This window comes from Dromaius novaehollandiae, chromosome 1 (assembly GCF_036370855.1).
Source record: "Dromaius novaehollandiae isolate bDroNov1 chromosome 1, bDroNov1.hap1, whole genome shotgun sequence".
NCBI classification, from domain to species: Eukaryota; Metazoa; Chordata; class Aves; order Casuariiformes; family Dromaiidae; genus Dromaius; species Dromaius novaehollandiae.
In genome coordinates, this window is record NC_088098.1 from 50,083,666 (window position 1) to 50,094,822 (window position 11,157).

The 11,157-nt window shown below is 45.4% G+C and overlaps 1 protein-coding gene across 1 annotated transcript; it reads right to left on the reverse strand.

Annotated features, from left to right (window-relative positions):
- Positions 1-3,502: 3,502 nt before the first annotated feature.
- Positions 3,503-7,981, reverse strand: PDE6H (phosphodiesterase 6H). The gene is made up of 3 exons (XM_026117074.2): positions 7,801-7,981; positions 7,378-7,418; positions 3,503-6,444 (listed from the first exon to the last, which is right to left on the reverse strand). The coding sequence occupies exons 1-3, from the start codon at positions 7,938-7,940 to the stop codon at positions 6,368-6,370; spliced, it is 258 nt and encodes an 85-aa protein (XP_025972859.1). The 5' UTR covers positions 7,941-7,981; the 3' UTR covers positions 3,503-6,367.
- Positions 7,982-11,157: the final 3,176 nt, after the last annotated feature.

The window sequence follows — 11,157 nt, forward strand, 5'->3', positions numbered from 1 at the left end:
AGCAAGGGTCTCTGGTAACACTGCAGTGGTTAAAGCCAGATCTAAAACTGATTGCTGTATCCCAAGTTGTTGGCCTGCTGTTATTTTTCTTCTTTTACTCTCAGACCTGCAGCCAGCTCCCCTAGTGCAGACAGATGCAAGCTGGCTGTGCCGATGCCTGCAGCTGCAGGGATGCAAGGTGGCTGTCTGGGGTACATCTTAGAGCTGGTTTGTACCCAGCTAGCTTGGAAGATGACCAGAATGAGCTTGCTTTCACCTTGTGCATAAAGGAACTAATGTAGGATGCTGTTGAAGCTAAGTGAGTTTGTCTCTTGGGTCACTTGTGGAGTAGAAGCCACTGTGCAGCTCAGGAATTGGCACTATCTCCTGTCTGTTTATAACCTTCCATGCTCCTGTTCACCCTCTGTAAAAGTGCAGAGCTCATTCTCCCAAAGTAATGTGAGCTTAGAAGCCTAATTAATTGGCTATTAATTGTCATTGGAGAGGGCGTTAACAGGCCTGAGACTTCCATCCTTTGTTCCTTCTAATGCTTCACTTCTCACCACAGTGGGTGGAGGGCAAAGTAAGGATGGAAGGAGGAATCAGGTTCTTGAGTTCTTCCTGCTGGTCTTTTTCTAATAACATAAGCTACAGATTCTCCCACTGATGCTATTTCTGGTTACCTACTCTGTCACCTGTGGTGATGTGGCTATTGTGGTTGTAGTCTGGAGCATCCCTTGCTCCCACATCTTGACGTATTTCTCCCTGAGCTCTCTTTCTTCCTGGATGCTTTGGTCACTGCCTCCCAGCTGGAGCTAGGCCTGTTACAGAACAAGTTCAACTGACTCAGTGGGTGCCCTGTGTAGATGGTTTGTGCCTTGTGTGGATGGTTTTCTTCATTAGTATGATAGGCTTGGAGCTCCTGCAAGTGCTCCTTGGCTGTCTGCCATACCCTGTCTGACATGTTCAGCAGGACAGGACTGGGCATGCTGCTCTGGCAGGCAGCTGATGAAGCAGGGCCTTCACAGCATCGCTTCTCCATGCTCACTTGATGTCCTGGTTGCCTTTTGGTGGCCAAAGTGTCATCTCTCCTGTGGTATTTGGCTATTGTTGGAGCTTACACGGGCTGTCTCCACCTAGTGCACTGCCATATTCTTAAGGAACTCTTTCCTTCCTATGTGCATTTCCAGTGCCTACATCCTCACCACCATCTTGAGCTAGCAGGGTGCCAGAGGCCTTCTCCACTCTTACATCAGACAATGGAGTTCAGCTATTTGTGCCCCTTCTCTGGTCTTCCCAGCCATAAGGCAGGCTGGTGTACGCTGCATACATGCTAGTGACTGCTATGCTTAGCCCCATCATTCACAGCTCCAGGAATATGAGAGAAGCCCTCAGAAAAATGCTGGAGACAAGAAAGGGTTTGTAAATGCCTGAAGCCAGTGAGCCTTCAGAGTGCAAGTATCTGTTTCACACAACAGGATTAACAAGGTCTAAAAATCCTCCCATAGTTGTGTTAAACTTCAAGGAGGGGAAGGAACCATATAAAAATGAGAGAGCTTTGTAAGAGAAGCTAAAAGTTGCAGCTGATAGAATTAAATCCTTGTGGTTGAGGTGGAGAGGTGCTGTCAGCACAGTGGCTTCAGCCATTCCTGCCCCACCTACAGGTGGGTTACGGCTGGTTGTGGGGAAGCATGAGAGCCATGAGCGCTCCTTGCCTTGGACAGTCAGGACAACCACCGGAGGTGCAAGTTCCCAACTTCAGTGTCCTGAGCTGAGCCCACTTTGAACAACCCCTGGCAGCACTGTTAGAGTTGCAAGGAAGATTTCCAAGTTAGGCAGTCTGGTATTAGGAAATGCCAGAGGTAATGTTGCCTGTGCAAAATAAATTCATAGCCCTGTCTCATATTCATAAGCCCGTGATATCATCTTTAATTTTAATTGTATGATCTTATATCCTTTTTTCAACTCTCTCCAGATGGGCATTACAGTGATGCTGTGGTACTGAAACAGTGTTGCCTGGAAGAGCTTGCCCACCCTAAGTGATGCTCAACAAGTCATTCCTGTTAGACACTGCATAAGTGCTCTCAAAATATACAGTCATCACTTCTTGGATGTCCAGGCTGAGGCCCTGAATCTCACTGACAGAAATAGTGAGTACTCACAGCTGCATCCAAAATCTGTGAGAGCTGCATTTTAAGCATCAAGACATGATGCTAAGTACTCTGAAAAAGCAGGTACTGGAGATCTGAAGGTAATGGATACTTTTGACATCACTCTCTCTCTCAGTCTTAGATTCACATTTATATTACAGAAAAATGCCCCAAACAGCACACACAGCTATTGTCAGAGTACATTTGTTAGTGTTTGTGGGATACTTCCATACAAGATTGATTGATATCATAGGAAAATGTGATAATGACTTGGTACTGAGTGAGGCACTGATTTGCACATGGTTGGAGGACGAAAATCTTGCACTGAGCATTTCAGATCTCCTAAAGAACCCAACTTACACTGAAGATTTCTTTAAAAATTGGTATCCCTGAGGTGATTTAGACATTTGGGAAGAGGAAAAGTACGAGACATGTTTCTCATTTTTCCCAAAGTTCGTACTTCTTTTCCTGCAAAGATTTAGATTTACTTAACTGCCTCATTACCCTGTTCACTGTTCACTGCTGTGAAACTGAGGGCAATGAGGATGTGACTCATCTTCTAGGGCACTCTTCGTATGATGCAGAATTTGTCCAGGCATCAGCTAAACCCAGCTTTAAAGTCGGTCCTATTAAGTAGCACTAACCATGTGAAAGGAGGTTTTACTGGCTTTCAAAGTGCTGTTAGGAAAGGAATTATGCAAAGCCAAAAAAGACTCCTGGCTAACTGCTGTTTGTGCCTCACAGGATAGACAGCATTCAAAGCCAGAAGACTTTGCATTAGGCAGTCAGTGATGAAGTGCAAGAAAAAATCTCCAAAGATGGCACTAAAGAAAACATTTTCTGAGGCTGACACCTAGCAATATGTACCAGCAGGCCATTGATGCTAACCAGTTTCAAACCCATGTGAACATTTAGAAAGTTCAACAACAATAACAAGCAAAGGCAAATGATAGTTTGCAGCTCTGTCTCGCAGTCACAGGCGTTGAGAAGGAACTGAGTAGTATTCACGTCTCTGAGTCATTTATTGCTATGGGGTGGAAACATGCTGACATCTGACATTTGGTTGGATGCAGGGTGCCTACAGACCTAACTGGCCAAAGATTTCAGCCTGAGAATACACAAAATATCAGTCAGAGAACATCTGCTTCTCGGATGATACCACAGTTAGACTTTATTGCCTATTGTTTGGGGATAAAGTAGCTAGTTTTCTGTCATGGTGAGTGATTGCCAGAGCTTTCCCAACGACAGGATTTTAGAATGAAAAGTTAAGTCATCTGACTTTCTCTGGATATATTTTGTAAGTAAGACAAACTACATTTTTAGGATTTTTAAAACAACTTTTATTATTTTTTATTGTTTTTGGCTTGTTTTATAGTAAAAGAACAAAGCGTAATGTATTACAGTGTATATAGACTGAAGACCTTCAAAGATCCATTTAAATACCCTTGCTTCCTTTTATCACAGCCAACTCTCACTGCTTGAGAAATTAAATTCGGTTAAGGTTCCAGGGAATATACCTCTCCAGAAAAATCCTCAGAACCTCAGACAAAATAATTGTGAGGATGTTTTAAGACTCCACTTCTAAGTCTCAGAATTCCTTACAAGAAACAAATGTAATCCCTTTCAATGCATAGAAAAAAGAGTTTAAAAATAACTAACAAGCTGTGGTGACTCAGAACTTCAGAAAAGGCTCTTCATTCATGCGTGAAAGCTGGGGTATATGTGTACTATTAGTCTGCCTTAGGAAGGAGAATTGAGTAGTTCTCTGATGGGAGCAGGGAATATGGCAGTCAGAGAGGTGGAACTACAGTGGTACCTTTCCGTTTGCTGAAATGCTTCAGTCCCTGGGATAAGGAGAACTTTGTTGATGCCCCAGTATCTTCTGGCAGGGAATCTCACTATTTTTGTACTGCTTTCCCAAGGCCTGGGATGAGAAAAGAAGTGGAAGGACTAATTCAATGTTTCTCTCCTTGGTATACTCCTGCTTAAAAACAGAACAACTCAGTGATAACAGAGGCAGCGAGCAAGCTGCTTGCATGATCTGAAACTGGATCCAATGGGTCTTTTCCCAGATAGTTTGTAAGAAGAGAACAGACTGAGAAGGTGAAATAAGGATCACATACCACAGGACAGTGTAACATGAGGGAAAGCACAAGAGCATTGACATAAGAACATGCGCGTTTAAACACAAAAGGAGAAGGCTAGGACATGAGCTTGAAAAAAAGATGAAATCAGTCTCCTACAAGTAAAAACTAAATAAAATGCCACTTTTACACAGAGCACACAGGGAAATAGGAAAAGCTTTAAAAGGCAAGAAAGATGTGAGAAATTAGGAGAAAGCAGAGAGGGCAGACTGTCTTTGCCAAAGGAAATAGCTATGCACCGCAGTTAGCCAAGTGACCACACCTGACTCGTGTGCAGTGATTGTGCTGCTGTTCTGAACTGCCTCTCTGTTTTTTGCTGTTTCTAATGGCAGAAGTGCGGAAAAGTAAAAGCTGTACTCTGGACTGCCAACAAGAATTTCCTTTAGGTTTTGGTGTTGAAGCTATTTTTTAAGCGAAAACTGCTAGCTGTTATTTATGGAATGACAGTAGCTGATAACTATAGAACAGCCATGGATTTATAGCAATGCTTTACAGGTGAGGATCGATCTTTCCTAAACATGACTACGAGCAAAGGAAGGACTTGCTCTCCTCATCACAACCATTCCTTATTCCCACGAACATGTTCAACACATGAAAGATAAACTGAGGGAAAGTCGTTTTTATACAACGAGCTTTGTGAAGCTGAAGGCAATGACTAAAAATATCATCTCCTCTTATGAATATCACATAGCTACAGCAATGCTTGCCCCTCGCCTCCGAACAAAACGAAAGCCCTTCCTTAATGCAAGGGCAGCAGGGAGTCTTGGGGCCTTCCCTGATCATTTAAGCGGGCATGAGTGCCTCACCACTCACCAGCACTCGAGCTGCCAGGGACCAGGAGGTACAAGTCAGTCAGGTTAAAGGGAATCACTCTCATGTATCAGTATCCCAGCCTCCCCCTGCCTTGCTGCCTGCTCTCTCTCCTTGGGAAACAGCCATTCAACTGCTTCTGCAAGACAGCTCTAGAGCATGAAGTTGCCAGAGGGTGAAGAGAAAAGCCTCCCTGTTCTGTGGTGAGTGGGAACTGGCATGGGTGCGATGAAGGGAGACTTGCCCCATGCTAAATACAAGGAAGAGGAAGCAACTAATACAACACCATATTGTACAAGATAAGGTTGGACTACTGGCACTGTCTGGTGACAAGCTGTAATGATTCTTTGTCTTCTTAATCAACAGCAAATATGTCCTGAGGAGGAAAACACCTCATATAACTACGTATGGGCATGGGGACAGTGCAAGTGTTTCACAGAGGCATCCCACTGGAAGAGAGGGAAAGCGATGTCCTTTGGTGAGTCTCTTTAGAATTGCAACCACTCATGAGTACAAGAGGAATGACTGGTAGGATTAATTCATTTACTTATTGATCTCGGACACCACGAGTTTTCATTTAACATTATTCGAACAGGCAGAATCTCATGCTGCTGACTAGTCAATGAGTAGTACAGCAGAGGGAACATTTCCAAGCCTTTTTGCTGATGAGGTAAATCTCAGTGGTAGATTGCTTGTGGTGATCCCCTGGGGAAAGGTCTTCAGCAAAATGGCCTCATGTCTGGACTGGTGACTCTCTAATTCTGTTCTCTCCAGATACATTCTGAGCAACTAATTGATGGCTCAGATAACATGGGGACATACCTGCAGAAATCCTATATAGAAAGCTGTCAGGGAAAGAAGAAAGAAAAAAGGATGGGCTTGGTATAATTAGGCCAGGATGTACATGCACACTTATGCACACAGTGTCTCAGCTAACCAAGGGAAAAATTCAAATGCAGTATCCCATTTTCTCCATACACATGAAGATCTGCAACAGTGGGAGAAGACAGGCTATTTTACAGGGAGGCATTGAAACATTTTCAGTAGTTTCACCACATGAAGCATGAGGTCTGTTCAAGATCCTGAATAACTTCTTTGCCAAATTGATCTGCAAAGAAATTGCTCATAGCTAGCTCTTACAATGGCTTACATGGGCTTACTCTGCCCATGAGCAGTAAAATGTCAGCAGATGGGTGTAAGGGCCAAAAGTAAGTGTCAAAGGTGATGAAAACCATGCTGGGATTTGTGGAGTAACCAGGTGACAGCAGGAGAGATGCTGGGGCTTTAGATGATCCCAAACTGGGCCAGCTCGTGCAGTTCCAGATGGCTGAAAGCTTCCCATGGGCAAATCACTGTGATATCTGCAAAACAGAGAGAATGAGAAATGGGTTCTGGTCACTGCACATCTTGGATTTCTTCTGTATGAATAGAAAGGCTTTTAGATTTACTGAGGAAACATTAAGAGATGGGAAGAACAAGAAAAATGAGCCTCTACTGGAAGATTAAATGGGCAGATGAGCCCTTCAAATCTGGCACTATCAGACTTAACCAGCTCATTGTATTTTCTTCTGTGCCATCTTTCTCTGTGAACAAGAGGAAACCAACATATCCTATAATCTCTTCAGTGACTGTGTAGACTGGTGTGAAAATTCATTCCTGTTATGTGATTTCTCCTTTTCTTCTAAACTGCCTGTGGCCAGACTGTGATCTCCTTGAAGACATGTGTTACCTTAAATCAGATGCTGAATAATTTGCTCTACAACATTCAAGATGTGTAACTCATTGATAGGTGCAGCTGTGATTGAAGCTGTGATAGAAGCTGTGACTTGTTACAGGTCATCCAGTGTGTGTTTCTCAACCCCAAGTGGGTGCATAAAATTCTGAAAACAAGGATTCTGGTGATAACTCAAATACTTAATCAACTGAGATTTAGTTCCTATGATTTTCCTGTATTAATAGCTTAGCATTTGGTATTTCTTTGAAAACCTCATGCTGCTGAAATTTTTGGTCAGAATATTAGCAGAAAACAAAGACAAACAAGCACATTTGCAGCCAAGTCAAAGTATTCGAAAACTGAAGTGTGCCTAAACAGCCTTTCTGTCTTGTAGTGTATGTGAGCATATGCATGACAGCTTGTGGAGGGAGTGCTAGACTTCCCCCACAGTCCTGAGAGCTACAGAGAGGCCAAGGAGCAAGGCTGCTGCCCGATTGCAGATTGTCCTCTCTCATGCAGAAGTGTGATTGCACTTGCTGTTTTAAAGAGATCCATGACAACAACATCCTGCAGCACCTACCTGTCCCCAGTCCCTCCATGCCTGGGATGTCATCTCCAAACCTATGGGAGAAAAGAGCAGACAAGGGGTGAGCTTGGACCACAGCAACCAGGGGAGGGGAGTCTGCCCACGACCCAAGTTACCCTGCCTGGAAAGGTGGCTGGGTGAACAGTGGGTCAGGAGGAATAGCTCTGGGCCGGGGCTGACAGCAGGGACCTTCCCCAGGGCTGTGGGGAAGACTCCTGACTCCTTCCTGGGAGCAATGAGGCTTCAGGAGCCCTGCTTAGCAGTGACCAAACAAAAATGATTTCTTTTCATTGCCAGAGCTCCCCCTGTACAGAGCCCCAGGAAATTGGCTGCCACTGCTACAGTGCCCCCAGACTCTGCAAGCGGGCAGGAAAGGCACCCTTGTCTCCCTCCCCTGGGGATCACGAACACCGTTACCCTTTTACTCCTTTTTTAGGAGGCTTGCTCTTGAACTGCCTTGTCTGTCTCTGCTTGAACTTGGGAGGCCCCTTGCGCGGTGTGGTAGGACCAGTCGGAGCATCTGCAGTGTTCAGAGTGGCGGGGGGGTTCTCACTCATCGCTGAGCTGCTGCGTGTGTCGGGGCACTCCCCTCTCAGATCCCTCGCTCTGTAAGATAATTGCAAGGACTGAAACAAAGGCAGGACACTTTGCTTATGATTTTAGGTACCAAAAATCAGATGGCAGAATAATTATGGAGAGTTGAATAGTGACACGATTAAATATACGGAAAGACTCAATGCATACAGAGTAACATGACAGCATTGCCTTTTGTTCTGCATGCTAGAATTAGGGTGCCAAACCATAGACGCTCCAGATAGGGACAAAAAGACACTTAATCCCACAGTGTGATGACCTCTGAAGTAGCGGAGACTTTTGCCTTCTTCTGTCTTAGACATAGCTGGACTCTTGGAGATGGGTTGCTGCAGCAACTGGTCCAACAATTTGGACAAAATAGGAAGGCTAATGCCAATGTTGCTTGTCTTCTAGTTTGTCCTGCCACAGCAGTGTTGGTGTTTTTACTCATTAGTTCAGAATGTGGCTACTAAGAGCTACAAAGACACACTTCTGGCTCAGAGAAGTACCCTATCTTTGTGAGTCATCCTGATATGCTTCTCTTATTTTTATACTGCTGCCTAAACATTGCCTTTTGGATGCTGGTGGAGATGGGATGCTGAGGACCCTTACTCCCTGGACCCTTAGTCTGGATGCAGCTGCAATTGTGGCCTCATATTTGTCAGTTTGAACCTCTTGGGAAATAGCAGAGGATGCTTGACATTGTAAAGAGGGCTAAGGCAAAGCATTGGAAACTGTAGTTTAAATAGCACTTCATTTCTCAGGAGTTTTCTCAGGAGAGAAAAGCTTGTAACTTTCCCCGGGATGTGTTATCCATTTTGATGATTTGAAGCATCGTATTACATGCATTGACCTCCTCAGCACCACAGTGCATGTGGGTCTAGGCCAGCTCCACTTTGCAAGAGATCAGTGGTTATCAAGGGGCAGTTCTCATGTGGGAGATACCTTTCTGCTGCCTACGTGGGCAGAGCTGCTGCCCTGACAGCTTTGATTCCTTCCCTGGAAGGACCGCAGTGACATTCACCAGTGCCCAAGGGGGAGCTCCCAGCCCCTCATCAAATTTCATGCTAATTAGTGTGTTAGAATGGTTTGCCCAAGTGCATTTGTGGACAAAAATAATTGCCAATTTCCCCCGACCAACTCCTTGAAGTCTCATTCTTCCCCATGACCATTACATAACTCCTTTCTCCCAGTGTCTGTCCCTGTGCAGCCATGCTGATAGCTGATGAAATTAGCTTCAGGATTTTGGTACTAAAGGCCAACTAATCCTATTATGTCACCACAGTGCTCTGGCCTAATCCCCAGTCTCACCTCCAGTGACACTTCAGACTTTTAATCTCAGAACCACACATGCCATCAAAGATGAGGTAGCTCTTTTCTTAGTTTGATGTTCATGTCTTTGACAGTGCCTGAAATGGCCTGAATGGTGGAAGGCAAAGCTGGAGGTGCAAGAGGAAAGAGCATCCAAGCAATCCCTCTGTGTCACTGTGAATCCAGTGCAAGGCCACGAGCCGTGTTACTGCATCTGTGGCATTCTGGGAATACTTCCCCCTTTACGTCTTTCCATCTGTGATGGCATTAGGATGGATCCTCGCAATGCACCTAGAGGCACACTAGTTCTTCTGCCGCTTGTGGTAGAGCTCCTGCCTCAGCTGCAGGAGGCTGGATGGGGTCCAGCAGTCGCGAATGGAGCAGCAGATGGTTGTGTCTGCAGCTGAAGTATGCACAGATGCTATTCCCCGCCTGTAGCACACAGTGCCCGGGAAGACATGCTTCCTAAGCGCACAGCATGCCCACAAACCCAGGGTTCAGCCAAAATCATAGAAGTTACTTACGTGGCTGCCATCTCTCAAGTACTTGAGCAGTTGCCCAGTATTTACCGCTTTATCCTCACAGAACTGTACAAACAACTTTATCCTCACAGAACAGGCAAACACTGTTACCTTCATCTTTTACAGAGTGGGAACAGAAGTGCAGTGATTGGTGTGACCTCGATTGCACTGCTGGGAGTTACTCCAAAATCTCTTGGATTCCATTTTTCCGGGCCGCTGGTTTGAAGTCACACAGAGCTGTGTGAATCTACATCAAGAGAGAATTTGGTGCCTCACTGTTCCTCAGGACCAGGGAGGAATTTTAAAAGTACTGATCTACAACAAAATGCTGTGCACAGGAAACCTGTGCTCCATGGGATGTCTGCAGTATGCCTTGGTCTCAGGAGAAATTTGAGTCAGTAGGGTGCCTGGTTGCAGTGCTACATACCCCTCCTGAAATATAAGGCCACACACCCACTTCCAAGCACCTTCAGTTCCTCTGACATGTGAAGAGCCTTCGGACCCCTCTCAAGGGCTATCCCCAAGAGTGCAACAGAAGGAACAAAAGGGCTAACTTTTCCAACCTTTAGCCTGATGTCCAAAATTTGTAAGAGACAGCTAAGCTCAGTCTTCAAGTGATTTCACCCCCTGCTTTGCCAGCCCCTGTTTTCTGCCAGCGCAGTACTTTAACCACATAAAATTCTTCAAGGCAATTCCTTTTAGTTTCTTAAGTCCGTGTGTTGCCCCAGCCATCAATCAGTTGAGAAATAGCTAACAGGAAGACTCAGTCCTTAGAGTTTCCCTCTAGCCCAATCCTAAGGAGTTGTATCCACCTGCCAGATATTGTATAGCTGGGATTTGGTAGGAGAAAGAATCTGATCAAATCACACTACATCCTCTCTCCCGCCTGGATGAATCCGAGAAAGGGCATTCAATGACGCTAGAAAAGACAATTGCCTCTTCTTCCATACTAGCCTCCCTGTACCTATTCTCCCCACTTATTGCTAAACAAAGGCGGAGGATGGAAAGCAACCCTAATGCCACAGTACAGCCTCCAGCTCACAGCAGGAATCAAGCTACCCTCCCACTGGTGAGCTGGTGGGACTCACTTTCCACCCACACACGCAAAGGCATTTCTGTTCATGCTGGAGAGGGTGCTGCCCAACAGCACCAGAAGCTGCCCCAGTCCCACAGCTGGGGAATCAGCCTGCACATGGCCAGATGTGAGTAGGCAGACTCCCCAGGATTGCAGGCACAAATGAAACACCCACGGCAGCTTCCCGGTGGTATTTCCCAGCCTTCTACCTCCCTGTACCTGCGTAGTCGTATAGTCCTTGGTACCACACCAGATGGCTTGATAAGCGTTCAGTGAGACTGGGTCTCCTCCTGT

What these genes read in the sequence shown, in the direction of transcription:
- PDE6H (XM_026117074.2), bottom strand. Translation starts at nt 7,940, where the DNA reads ATGAGTGAGAACCCCCCCGCCACTCTGAACACTGCAGATGCTCCGACT. An exon ending in CCTAAAAAAGGAGTAAAAGG is followed by an intron (nt 7,419 to 7,800) that starts GTAACGGTGTTC and finishes TTTCTCCCATAG; the next exon opens with GTTTGGAGATGACATCCCAG. An exon ending in CATGGAGGGACTGGGGACAG is followed by an intron (nt 6,445 to 7,377) that starts GTAGGTGCTGCA and finishes TCTGTTTTGCAG; the next exon opens with ATATCACAGTGATTTGCCCA.